General features: G+C 51.7%; 1 protein-coding gene across 6 annotated transcripts in view; it reads left to right on the top strand.

Moving 5' to 3' along the window:
• MNT (MAX network transcriptional repressor) overlaps positions 1-14,078 on the top strand; it is a 54,912-nt gene that overhangs the window by 35,877 nt on the left and 4,957 nt on the right. For 4 of the 6 annotated variants that reach the window (XR_006414700.1, XR_006414697.1, XR_006414699.1 and 1 more), the window contains exons 5-7: positions 10,165-10,357; positions 13,570-13,825; positions 14,003-14,041. Coding sequence is in view for 1 of the 6 variants with exons in the window: in XM_044429823.1 (XP_044285758.1) it covers positions 10,165-10,357; positions 11,181-11,836 (849 nt within the window). In the remaining 5 variants the exon portion in view is untranslated. Of the gene's footprint in view, positions 1-10,164; positions 10,358-11,180; positions 12,648-13,569; positions 13,826-14,002; positions 14,042-14,078 lie in introns of those variants that run through there. The other 2 variants (XR_006414696.1, XM_044429823.1) reach the window with 2 other exon arrangements.

Below are 14,078 nucleotides of genomic sequence, written 5' to 3' on the forward strand. Positions count from 1 at the left end.
GATCCTCCGCAGCGTCCTTCGGACGAAGGCGCCGCTTCTATGGAGGCTCAGTCACTGCCTTCTCCCCCGGCTAAGAAACGGGAGAAGCACAAGCATACCGGTCTGGATAAACCTTCCACCCATAAGAAGCTGAGTAAGGAGAAGGTGGATAAGCCCGCTCCCAAGAGCAAGAAATCAGATCGCCCAAAACACCGGAGTTCAGGTTCATCGGGCTTTTCGGTACCGACAGCCGCCATGGTACCGACACCCTCAGGACCGGCCCTGCAACTCGTTATGCAGGTGATTCCACCGGGATCCCCCAGGCCAACCACTCGGCCTGAGAGTGTGCATCCCCAGCAACAGGAGGAGCCGCTTCGGGAGTCCATCTCTGAAGGTGAGATCAGAGACTCCCTGCCGAGGGACCGCTCGCCAACACCTATGCCACCGACTGAACCTCATGTGGCCTCACCATTACCTCCCAGATGTCAAAGCCTTTCATCTGAACATCGAGATGAGAGTTGGTTGATCCCGGGATATGGTGCTCCCCCCGGCTGGGGTGGTTACCAACCATATCCCTATTATCCTCGGGATCATAGATCACCATCAGTCCCGAGGGACGTACCATCCACCTCCAGGCGTATGGAGACGAGGCGCCCAACCTCCCCTTAAACCTCCTCCTCAAGCGAAAACTGGCCGCGTTACGTGGAAGACTCCGAGGATTCGGAGGGCGACTCCACATACCCTGATGTGGCTGTCACATACCAAGGGCCTGCTTCACCCGACGAACCGCATGTCTCTTTCGCAGAGCTCATGTCTCGCTTAGTTCGTTTGCTTGAAATCGAAGCTCATCAACAGCCAGGCCCCTCCACAGATCGGTTTTCTGATGTCGTTCGGGGAGAGCAGTCCGCATCCATAGCTCTGCCGCTTATAACTACACTCCGCCAGGCTATGGTCCAGCCCTGGGACCAACCGGCCCAACCACAAGCTACCTCCCGCAGATAGGAGGCCATGTATAGAGTTCGTGACAATGACATTCCCTTCCTGCTCCGTCACCCGAAACCAAACTCTCTTGTGGTTGAATCCTCCTAGGGCAGGGAGTCCAGGGGACATACCGCTCCTCGGGACAAGGAAGGGAGGAAAATCGATATGCTTGCGTGCCGAGTCTATGCGGCCTCTGGACTCGGCATGCGCATATCGAACTACGAAGCGACACTGGCACGTTACCAGTACTTTATCATGCAGAAGCTGGATAACGTTGCTTCCTCCCTTCCAGACCACCAAGCAGACCTTGCCAGGGTTTTCATTAAGGAGGCGATGCAGGTGGCGGTGCAACAGTTGTCTACCGCTCGTCATCATGTAGACACCGATTCAAGGGCCCTAGTCAATGCCATCTCATTACGCCGACATGCGTGGCTGCGCAATTGTAATTTCCCCAGTGAGATGAAGCGCAGAATCGAGGAAATGCCATTTGACGGGACCGGTCTGTTCCACCAGAAGACCGACTGCAAATTAAAGGTGATTCAGGAATCACGCCTAACTGCACGCCGCATGGAGCTCCCGCAAAAACGTAAGTGGCAGTGGCCTCGGTCTTCCTACCGGAACCAACCATACTATCCGCGCCAGCAAAACTACCCTCGCCAGCAATATCAACAACGGCAGCATCGGAGACAGCAAACACAACAGCGTTTTTCCCAAGGCCGTCGGCGATTTGATACCGATAAACTCCCATGTTGACGGCTTGGGCGAACCGTACTCTCTTTCCCAACACCACCTTCCCTTCTCCCTTTTGGGAACCGGCTCAAGGGCCGACTCCCCATTTGGGAGTCCATTACATCTGATAGGTGGGTGTTATCTATCATCCAGTTAGTATATAGGATAGAATTCGATGTTATCCTTCCTTCGAGCCCGATCTGCTTCACACCTTCTTCATTGGTGCTACGCGATGAGGTCTCCCAGCTACTTCTGAAGGGAGCGATTCGACAATTGTCCTGCTCGGAAGGATTGCATGGATTCTATTCCAGATATTTTATGGTCCTGAAAAGGGACGGTGGTCTTCGTCCGATCCTGGACTTGCGAACTCTTAATAAGTACATTAAACCAAGGAAGTTCCGGATGACCACTTTGCAAAACATCCTTCCGTTATTGAAAAGAGAGGATTGGTTCGCCTCACTGGATTTAAAGGATGCTTATTTTCATATTTCCATCCATCCTTCACACAGACGCTTTCTACATTTTACTGTCGGATCCGACCTGTTCGAGTTTAACGTCCTACCTTTTGGCTTGGCCACAGCCCCTCGAGTCTTTACGAAGTGTATGGCGCTGGTATGCGCACACTTGAGGACATGGGGAATACAGATATACCCATACTTAGACGACTGGCTATTCGTCTCGCAATCCGAGTAAGCTCTCCTGTCTGATATACAAATGACCTGCGCTATACTCGAGGCTCTCGGTCTCTGCATTAACTGCGACAAATCGTCCCTTATTCCCACGCAGGTCATCGATTTCATCGGGGCATGACTCGATTCGACGCAGGAAAAAGCCTTCCTCCCACCGGAACGTCAGAATGCCTTATGCAGCCATATTCATCGGATTCGGCTACACGGAACGGTCCCAGCCTTATCCGTTCAGAGACTACTGGGGCATATGGCTGCTGCAATTGCCATTGTCCCGTATGCCAGACTACGTATGCGACCCATACAACTGTTTTTCAATGATGCTTTTCAGCCGCAACAAGATCCTGCCACCAAGCCGATTCGGATTCCATCTGCAATCCTTCACACTTTAACGTGGTGGACCATCACAGACAACCTGTCGATCGGCGCTCCGTTTCGACCACCTCGGCCAACGACAACTCTGTACACCGACGCATCCCTCCTTGGATGGGGTGCGGCATGTTCGGGACTTCGGGTCCAAGGTACTTGGAACCGACGAGAGGCGAGAAAACATCAACTTTCTGGAACTTCTGGCGATTTTCAACGCCCTCAAGGCTTTCGAGACTGTGTTATGCCGTCAAGTTGTCCAAATTGTATCAGACAACATAGCGGCAGTTTTCTACATCAACAAGCAGGGGGGCACAAAATCCCCAGCCTTAGCACGCCTGTCGATGGGCATTTGGGACTGGTGCATACCGAGGAACATCGTGCTTATGGCAGTTCATCTGGCTGGAACCGACAACGTCGAAGCAGATACGTTAAGCAGACAGATGTCAACAATCCACAAATGGGAGTTGGTCAAACAAATTTGCAAGAAACTCTTCCGCCTGTGGGGTTATCTGGATGTGGACCTGTTCACCACTCGCGAGAACAGCCTGTGTACCCTATACTGTTCCAGAGCGGGCGTTGGGCTAGGATCGATGGGGGACGCTCTTACGGTCCCTTGGAGCAACATGTCTTTATGCGTTTCCCCCGATCCCACTCCTGACAAGAGTGGTTGCGAAAATAGCCCAGGACAATGCCACGGGGATACTAGTGACTCCGTGGTGGCCAAGACAACCATGGTTTGCCACTCTTTTGCTGCTGTCCAGAAGAACGTTCCTTCATCTACCAACTCTTCTGCATGTGTTAACACAAGGAGGAGCAGTCCGTCATCCGGATATACTCTCTCTGAAGCTGACGGCATGGCGGATCACCTGATTCACGCCACTGAGTCGGTACCTGGGACACCTCACCCTACGGGTGACCTTACTCAACAGATGGTATATGCGGCCCTGACTTCGGATTTGACAGCAACTGCCACGGTACCGATGCCTACGGACAGAGAAATTCAGGCGATTCTCAAATCTGCATTGAGACCATCCACTTGTCATTCCTATACGGCTAAATGGAGAAGAGTCTCCTCTTTTGCAGAGTGCCATTCCTTTCCCCTGGAACGGCTTCAGTCACCAATATTTTACAATTTCTCTTGCATTTGCATCATGAGGGACTTAAACCATCATCCCTCAAAGTTTATGCAGCCGCTATATCCCGTTATTGTGGCAGTATCCACGGATTATCAGTCTTCTCTCAACCGCTGGTTCGGCGTTTCAGTAAGGGACTACAAAATTTACATCCGTCTATTCGCCCTGCCATGCCGACGTGGAGTCTTTCCGTAGTGCTCCAAGCAATTACCAAACCACTGTTCGAGCCTTTAGCAACTGTGGACTTATGTCTGGTGTCATGGAAAACTGCCTTTCTCGTAGCAGCTACATCAGCACGGAGAGCTAGTGAAATATGTACTCTCTGCATAGACCCACCATTTCTGAACTTCCATAAGGAAAAAGTCGTCCTTCGGATGGATTTCTCCTTTTTACCCAAGGTGGCCACACCGTTCCATCTGAATCAGGACATCGTTCTGCCAGCATTCTTTCCATCGCTGTTGACCCCGATAAGAACGTGCTCTACACACGCTTGATGTTCGCCATTGCTTGGCCTTTTACAGATCCCGCATTGAATCTTTTCGTACTACTGATAGACTTTTTGTTAAATACTCCGAGCGTAAAAAGGGATCACCGATATCATCTCAGAGACTCTCTAATTGGATCGTCCAGGCTATTGTCCTGGCTTATCAGCTATCGAAAATAGACTTATCTGTCTTTCCAAGTGGCCACTCTACACGAGCAGTAGCGACCTCGTCCGCTTTTGCCGCAGGGATTTCGGTGCAAGACATCTGAAGAGCTGTGATCTGGGCTGGTCCATGTACTTTCGCCAAGCACTATCAGCTTGATGTCCGTCCAGACAAGACTGCTCTTTTGGCAGGGCTGTTCTTTCTTCTGTTCTTCGTTGATGACACCTCCCTCCTCCAGTTTGGGTAAGCTTGTTATTCTACCCATATGTGTGATGCACAGAGGCCACGACGAAGAAAAGCAGGTTGCTTACCTGTAACTGATGTTCTTCGAGTGGCCATCTGTGCATTCACACAACCCACCCGCTGGCCCCACTCGGTGTCGGTGAGTGGATCTCATTTTTCTCGGTACCGTACTATAAATTGCATCGGTACTGTTGGGTTATATCGCTGACTAGACATTGTTCTTGGTACCGTACTATAATTCACATCAGTACCATTGGGATATAATTGTGTTTTCTCATTACTTTTATTCTTAACCTCTAGAGGGCGAACGTGCGGTCTTCAAGACTGAGCAAAATGGCGGACACTCCGCGCTATTTATACCACGAAGGGGGAGGGGAGCGGAGTTTTCCCGCCAAAAACCGTTAGCTTTCTAATCTTCCGGCCGAGGCACTGCGCAGGCGCAGCAACCCATATGTGTGAATGCACAGATGGCCACTCGAAGAACATCAGTTACAGGTAAACAACCTGCTTTTTTGGGATACACCAAAGCACTGTCTGGTGGATTAGGGCATGGTTGACTGACCGAAGGCAGAGGGTAACCATTAGCAGGGAATCGTCGGGATGGCGGCCAGTGACAAGCGGGGTCCCCCAGGGCTCTGTCCTGGGGCCGATCCTGTTTAATCTTTTCATTAATGACATGGAAGAAGGGGTGAACAGTCTGCTGATCAAATTCGCAGACGACACTAAAACTGGAGCAGTGGCCACAACTGAGGAGCAGGTACTCCAGATCCAAAAGGATCTGGACAGACTATGGAAGTGGGCAGGAGACAACAGGATGGCGTTCAATGTGGATAAGTGCAAGGTCTTGCACTTGGGGCAGAGGAATGGGTGTCATAAGTACAGGTTAGGGGACAAGTGGCTGGAGAGCAGCACTTGTGAAAGGGACCTCGGGGTGCTGGTTGACTGCAGGCTAAACATGAGCCAGCAGGGTGATGCGGTGGCCAAGAGGGCGAACGCCACCCTTGGTTGCATAGCCAGAAGTGTGGCTTCTAGATCGAGAGAGGTATTCCTGCCACTCTGTACGACTCTGGTGCGCCTGCAACTGGAGTATTGTGCTCAGTTTTGGGCCCCTCATTACAGAAAGGATATAGCCAGGATTGAGTCAGTGCAGCGTAGGGCCACAAGGTTGGTGGCCGGTTTGCAGGGGATGCCGTATGAGGCAAGACTGAGGGAACTGGGTCTCTTCAGCCTGGAGAAGAGGAGACTCAGAGGGGATCTGTTGGCGACATACAGGTATGTGAGGGGATGTCACATGGAGATGGTAGAGACCTGTTCTCCCCTGCAGAGGAAGGCAGGACGCGCTCCAACGGAGCAAAGCTCAGGGAGCCAAGGTCCCATTTGGATGCCAGGAAGTACTTCCTGACAGTCAGGACCCCAAGGGTGTGGAATGGGCTTCCACGGGAGGTGGTTGAGGCCCCATCGGTGAGGGTGTTCAAGGATAGGCTGGACGTCCACATGGTTGGCTTGTCGTGAGCGGAGCCGGCTAGTGCAGGAGGTCAGATTAGATGGCCCGGGAGGCCCCTTCTGACTTGCTCGGCTTCTATGTTTCTATGTTTCCTTATCCATGCATCATTTTAGGCACCTCTGTCCTGCCTCCCCTTCTTTCTAAGCAAAAGAACTCCAACTCCCCTCCCACACCTGGAGAGCCACCTGGTTGCTTCCCCTTGGCTGACGTTTGACGGGCAGCAACATTCCAGGAGCTCAGGAAAATCCCATCCAGTCTGGCCAGGGAAGGCCTCCGTCCTGAGGCTCCAGGCAGCCTCTGCCGGTGTTCCAGCCTCTCCATCTCCACTCGAGGCACTTTGGTGCGCTCAGATGGTGTGTTGAAAGACAGGTGTGGGCGTCTGTTTGTCACCTTGGTGCTTTCCCAAGGAAGTGGAGGGTGTGTTTCCCACTACGCAAGCCACCTTTTTGACTTCGCAGCAACCCTGCTAGGTGGGTTGTGCAAAAGGGAGCGAGTGAGCACCTGCCACAGTGAGTTTTGTGGCCCAGGGGGCGTTTATGAGAGCTGGGCATCTCCCCTCTGCGGGACCCAAAACCCAACATCGGGGTGCACAAATTATGGGGCGCTCCTTCACCTGCAGGGGTGTGGGTCCCAGATTTTGAAGCATCCTGCAGTAAGGAGCCATCAACATTGGCTGATGCATTAGGGAGCTGTTTCTTGATCTCTGGTTCCTTATGACACAAGGAATAGTTTGGGGAACGTGTGGATCTGTGCCAGCTTGAGTCCCTTCCTTCGACTCGTTGTTGACCTCTGTCTTTCTCACGGCTTTGCTGTTCTGCTGCCTCTGTCTTTCTCACGGCTTTGCTGAGCTGCCCATCACAATCCACAGATCGCCCCCTATCTACCCAGGACGGGTGGGAAGCGGGCAGATTAATTGGTGTTGGGATGGGCCAGCCCCGGGCGCAAGGAGCTTGAACGGTCTGTCTGCTACTCTGCAGTCTCTCCGGGGTGCAGAGAAGGACATTTGCACCCTTCTGGGTGAAAACCAGCCATTGGTGTGATGCACCAAGCTATGCCTGTGCAGAGACGGGAAAGGGGCCCATTTAATAGCCTGGTTTTGCTAAGGCAGAACCTCAGGAAAGAGGCCGAGGCCGAGCGGAGTCCAAGGAAGAGCACACAAGCCCATTGCTCTGTCCTGCCTTGTGTTCTTCCGTGGGAAGCGCATGGAAATTTACCGTGGGGCTCGAGCACATTAGGGGATAAACGTGGGTGCTCCCACGCTCACTCGCCCCGTCTCTGCCTGCCCGTCGCATGAGAGAGGGCATGCATGGTGCTCATCCAGGGCCTTTTCTGGAAGGAGGCCAGCCAGCGAGGCTGCTGACATGGCCCCAGCGGATCGGGTTCAGGCGAGTCCCGTTGCTCGCCACAATTGTGTGTTGGGGGGTGCACAGGTCCATTGGAGGCACACAAAGACTTGCCATGCAGGGGTGGAAATAGAACATGTGCAGAAGTTTTAAAGCTGGGGGGAGGATGGGGGGACTGTCCCCCTGTTTCAGTGTGAGTTGTCACAGGAAGTGTGGCAGGGCAAACTGCACAAAAACATCTCACTTTGCGGCTCTGACACCACTTGGGTGCTCAAGGACAGCCGTCCCCAACCCAAGGCCTGCCAGATGTTTTGGACTTCAGGTCCCAACCTTTCAGTGGTGCTGCATATTCCTGTTTTAAGCCTGGCCCAAGGGAGCCAGTCCCAAAACCATGTGACTCATCCTAGAAACCAGAAGCAGCAGGAAGAACCTGGAGCCGGAAGGGTGGCGTGCAGCATTTGTTCCTTACTGGGGGATAATTTCCTTGCGCTGCCTTAACCAGCAGAGCACCAGTGGCTTGCTAACGTTGGGGGTGGCCCCGCTCCAGGGCTGAGAAGGCAGTCCTGGCTCTGATTTTCCAGGCGGGGCCAGGCCTCCCCCACAAGCTTCACTGCGTGAGTAAAGGATTTCCGTTTCCAAAACCGATTCCTCTTTACAGGGTGGAATTTAGGGCAACCCCGAAGAAAAGCTTCTGTGCTTTGATTTATCTGGGGAAAACGCAGTTTAGGAATGGTGAGCCCCCAAAATTAATTGAAGAATTTTTCAGAAGTATTTGGAAGTAAACCTTTTCCCTCTCTTTCGTAAATAATTTCTGTTAAGGAGTATCTTATCTGTTCATTTAAAAAGAGGGCTTTTCAGTTTCTTTTAGGCAGGCAGGATTCAGTCTGGCAGCAGCAAGGAATCAGGGCTACTTTACATAATCCATTTGATGTGCACAACAACCCTTTAAGGTAGGCTAGAGTGATGATCCCAAAGTCCCCAAACAGGGACTAGAACCCGGATCTCCCTTAGATCCCAGATCTCACTGCACTCACCTTGGCAGGAGTAGAAGCAGCCTTTCCTAGTGGTGAGTGCATTTGAGAACTTCATTACAAACCAGGCCATTTAACTTAGAACCTTAAGTGTCAAAGTTAACTTGTAAAAACGGAAATACGGGTGGGATAACCCATGTGGGGTTCCAGCACATGCGTGGCAGGAGTGGGAAAACCTACAGTGTCTGCTTCCCATGTGGACTTCAGGTGAGAACCACATTTCAGTGGCGGCTGCAGCTTCCGGATAGAACAAAGAGAAACAAACGTGACGGCTTGCTTTGCATGCAGGGACGGTCGGTAAAGGCCCTGCCCACAAGGTTTTAAAAGAGGCTTGCTGCCGGGGAGGAAGCTCTGGACAATCTAGACAGCATCTTAAAAAGCAGAGCCGTCACCTTGCCGGCAAAGGTTCATAGAGGCCAGTGATGGTGGACTTTGGAGATCGAGTGCCCAAACTGCAACCCAAAACCCACTTGTTGATCACAAAGTGCCAACGTTACAATAAACCCGGAAAACTGAGGTTTTAGTTTAGAAAAAACAACTCACAGCCATTCCAAGCAAATGTGTCTATACGTAGATCCTTGGCAGTGCACTGACCAGCCATGTGAAAACTCGGATGAGTCATGGCTAATGAGTCACGGCTCATGATGTCATCGCTTTGCACCGCTACTCCTTTCTGAACTTGCGCATGGCCCCAGTGTGAACCCCGTCTCTGGATGGGTTCAAAGGTGGCGAAAAGGTTGGCGCTTGAGGTGCATACCTGGTTGGCAGCATCATGCTGGGGTCTGTTGCACATCCTTTTGTTTTTCGGCCAGGAACTGGGCTGGCACAGCATCTGCAGAGGTGCCCCATTTTTCCTAGCAGGATCTTCATGGCTGTTGAAACCCCCATGTCATGCTTAAACCGATGTGAAGATTTTCTCCACTTAGATCTTGGGGCTCTTGGCTTGCATTGCCTTTTACAGCGTCCTAAGAGCCCTAAGCGTCCTAAGAGCCCTAAGCGTCCTGCATTGCCTTTTACAGCGTCCTAAGAGCCCGAAGTCGCGGGGCACGTAGAGTCTAAGCGTTGATGTGGGGAACATTCAGTGGGAGGGAAGGAGTATCAGAGATAATTTTTTCAGTGTCCTGTGTCCCGTTTAGGGCTTCAGAGCCAAAGAGTTTTTGCTATTTTTACACTGATTTTTAAAAAGAGAAGGGGAGACCTGAAATGCAGTTTTGTGCTGTGCTGTGGGTCAAGTTTTGGGGAATGTCTAGGGCAACTTCCCCAACCTGGTGGCCTTCAGAGGCATTTGGACTGCAACTCCCAGAATCCCCATCCAGCAGGGTCATGGCTTGGGAATTCTGGGTGTTGCAGTCCAGAAGTGTCTGGAAGGCGCACGGACGGGGAAGGCTGGTTCAGAGAAATGTTACGACAGCGGTTGGTTCTCCTTTTGTAACTGCATGCCAGAAGGTATCTCCTTTTTGCTGTTTTATTCCTAATTATATAAGTACTTTTGAAAATAATTCTTTGGCTCTTTATGCAGACCTTAAAACGCAAAGAGAAGGAATATGAGCACGAGATGGAGCGGCTAGCACGGGAAAAGATCGCCACGCAACAGCGGCTGGTGGAGCTGAAGAACGAATTGAGCCAGTGGATGGATATCCTGGAGATCGACCGGATTATCCGACAGACTGTTCAGCCCGAAGACGATCAGGCGTCTACCTCGACCGCGTCAGGTAAGCCAGCCATGCTTGGGTGGCGCAGACAGCAGAGTTTCTTGGCGATGGCCTTTGTGCTTGCAGTGCGATACGCAGAATTGGTGCATGTACTAAAAATCACGTCAGGCTACCGCTTCCTCCGTCACTGGGTTTGGTTCATGTGTGCTGGAGCGGATGGGAGCTGAATTTTGGAAGCTTCCTAGCCTTGAATCTGTATTTTTCAGGGCAACCAATTCCTAGGGCAACTTTAGCTCATTGGTTGAATACCCTGGGGCAATTAGCTGGATCCACGTGGTACAGAGAAGCTCCCAAGGACCAAACGCCTTCTGCCACCCTCTTTTCTCTTTCTCCCTTTCTCTCTACAACCGTCTCTCTCCTGTTCTGATCCCTTTTCCCCCTCCCTCTTTTCCTGCCACCTCCTTTCCTCCCGTCCGTCCGTCCGTCTGTCCGTCCTGCCTGCCTGCCAAAGAGCTTTTGAAATTTGGCCAACACGTGCCTACTCCCCAAACCAACAGGAAACCAAAACACAGTAATACTTCAAAGTTTACACTGTTCTGAACATTGCAATGAACTTATGGAATAATAAGTCTGTGAAAATGCCTATTCTGGGGGGAAATGCAGGCAGGAATACCGTATTCGTTGAAATGCATTCTGTTCGGGCAAATGCGTTGTGTAATGGGAAAGCGCTTGCCAGAAATCCGTATGTTAGGAGAAATGTGGCCAGAGTGACTTTTGACTGAACTTGCATGTTGCCTGGGTAGAAAAGGGGCAAGTGAGAAAAAGGGGAGAGGAAAGGCGAGCCCCCAAAGGACATCAGCATCCCTCCGTTTCCCCCCCACAGAAGGCGAGGACAACATGGACGAGGACATGGACGAGGACCGGCCGGCGAACTCGTTGCCCAAGCTCGCCCATCGGCACCACCCTGAGCTCCTGAAGCCCGCCCCGCCCCACGCCGCCCCGCACCACCCCTCGGTCCTGCCTCTGGCACAGAAGACCCCGCAGCCCCACGCGCAGCCCCAGCCGCTCGTCCCCGCGCAGACGCACCTGGTGGCGGCCTCCACGGTGCAGTCGACGGTGATCGCGCACACGGCGGCCACGCACGCCTCCGTCATCCAGACTGTCAGCCACGTCCTGCAGGGGCCCCCGGCCAAGCACCTCGCCCCCGGCGCGCCCCCCGCCTCCAGCCCGGTCCAGCTGACGAGCCCCACGCAGCCCATCAGCCACATCACTGTGCACCCGGCCACCCTCAACCACGTCACGCACCTGGGCCCGCAGATGCCGCTCTACCCGCAGCCGGTGGTCGGCCACATCGCCCACTCGCTCTCGCACCAGCAGGTGAACGGGACAGCGGGCCTCGGCCAGCCGGCGGTGGTGGGCAAGCCCGCCGTGGGGACTCAGGTGGTGCACCACCCGCAGCTGGTCGGGCCGACGGTCTTGAACCCCGTGACCATGGTCACTATGCCGTCGTTCCCCGTGAGCACCTTGAAGCTGGCCTAGGAGTCGCCGGGGGGCTGCAACGCGTACATTCCAACGGCCTCCCTCTCCGGAGGCGCTCCGGGCCAGGAGGCGCCCGCCGGGAGGGGAGGGGCGAGCAGAAGGTCGGGGGCTGGCAGAGGGGCCCGTCCCCAGGTTCTTGGTGTCCTCCTTCCGATTTCTCTCGAGCAACTGCGCCACTCAAAGCCCGGTTGCTTAGTGCACTTGAATTTCCCTAATCAGAGAAAACATTTAATGAACAGTCCTTCACGGTGATTATTCATTTTTTTCCTTTTTCATGTAATCAGTGAGATAAAATATAATAACATTCTTAAGACTTAATTTTTTTGCCACCGCTGCCCCCTCTTTTTTTAAAAATGTGTTGCTTCCTTGTCAGAATTTTTTAAATGGCTGATCTCTTTATGGAGACTTTGCATAGATTAAGGAAAAAAGAAGAAATCATAGAAATATATATATATTAAAAATATTTATATATATATCTACCTTCCTGTAGCTACATATATATATAAATATGGTTATCAATGAAAGCTGTTGATGAGGGCTGACTCTTTTTGCAGGAATATTAGACACAACATTAACACAAATTCTTTTCCTTTTGACGAGAGATGACGGAACCTCCTTTTCAAATAAGCATCTTCAAAAGACAAATGGTTTGGTGGACCAGGGTAAAACCATATTTAAAACACAAACATGTTGCGGCCTTTTCCTTTCAGTATATTTGCATTTCAGTAAACCATCTATAACCACTGTGACTTGTTAATATGGCATTTTGAGAAAACCCTCTCTAATAAAAGGTTAAAAAAAAAATGCACACAACCGCATTTTGGTGGTGGTGTTGTAATTCCTAATACGGTATAAATGGTTCTGGTTTGTTCTTAGGGTCACTCGCGTCCCTTTTCTGCTTGAAATAACAAAGATCTGTTATGATTTGTACGGACGTATTTTCCCGGGACCTGAAGCACCGGAGTTTGTGTGTCTTTCGAGCATAAGATAATCTGGTTGCTGGATCTTTGCATCTATAACCTACATGGAAAGGAAATATTCTCCGTGCTTCGCGCAGATGTACGCTTGAAAGGAGCAGAAGATACGCTGTGATCTTGCACTTGTTGAGTGTATGCGATCTCTTTTTCCGAGGGAGCAGATCCGTGTTTCCTTGCACTCCTTTGGTGTATTTGCAAAGCTGAAAGGTGGAAAGCAAGGAAAGGCTCTCTGGGGGGTACGCGGAGTTCGGAAGATCTGGAAAGGATACGGTGATCCTGGTGGAGCTTGGCAGGGAAGCAGTGGTACCACTGTGGCAGAAGAGCTGGACTTTGGTGGGCATCTCGGGGCTGAACAGGATGACTGTGAAGAAATAGGCTGCCTCTTTCTTTGTGTCTGGCTCCTTGCGTAGAAAACGTAGTTGATCCCGAGTTGGGACGAGAGAAACAGGGAGAAAGGTGGCCCTCTCAGCCTTTTTCCATGACAGCGGTGCAGCTTTGCTGCTTGAGAGTGTGTGGTTTTATCACTTAGAATTGTAGTTGTGGCCAAGGTCATGTGCTTGGAGCAAGAGGTGAGGCTTACAGGGGGCAGCTGGCTTGCCGCGGTGGGAAGTGTTGCTTATTAGGCAACAGAATCACGTGATGGGAAGCACTTTCAGAGGGAGATGCAGTACAGAATGGCTCTGCCTAGGCTTGCACTGTTGGCGGGTGGTTTCCCCACACCCTAACGGCAACTTTTTCGCACACTGAACCATGCAGAAAGTGTCTCAGTGCCTGATTCCCGACCACACCAGTCGCCGTGTTGCTTCGAAATGACCTTGGATGGCATTGTCTGTTGGATCACCCCGTGTATAGCGCTCTTCTCGGTATGTACACCTAAACACCCACACTCTGCTAGCTACAGCTGTTCAATTCTGCACGCGCAACACATGTTTCGTCACAATAACCCTGTTTATCTTTTAGGCGACAGAAGGCTCCTCGCTGCAGCGCTTTGTCTCAGCAAGATTATCAGAACGTACGTGTTTGAAAGATCTTGGTAGGTTGTTTAAACATTGCCTTTTGCCCTGGCTTGCATCCCGAGGAGCTTTTTATTTTATTTGTGTCCTGTGTGAGTGACTGCATGATAAATGTTTGGGGTTGGGTGCAAAGCTTGTGAGTATCTAAGGAAGGTCTCTTCTTTCTCTTTTTATAGAGTGGGCAGGCAAAGAAAACATGGAGGAGTGTTTGACAGGTAGGATGAGATTCCGTTTGTTCCTGGGGTTTTCCTT

The sequence above is a fragment of the Varanus komodoensis genome, unplaced genomic scaffold (genome assembly GCF_004798865.1).
Source record: "Varanus komodoensis strain SLA01 unplaced genomic scaffold, ASM479886v1 scaffold20_1, whole genome shotgun sequence".
In the NCBI taxonomy this organism is placed as follows: domain Eukaryota; kingdom Metazoa; phylum Chordata; class Lepidosauria; order Squamata; family Varanidae; genus Varanus; species Varanus komodoensis.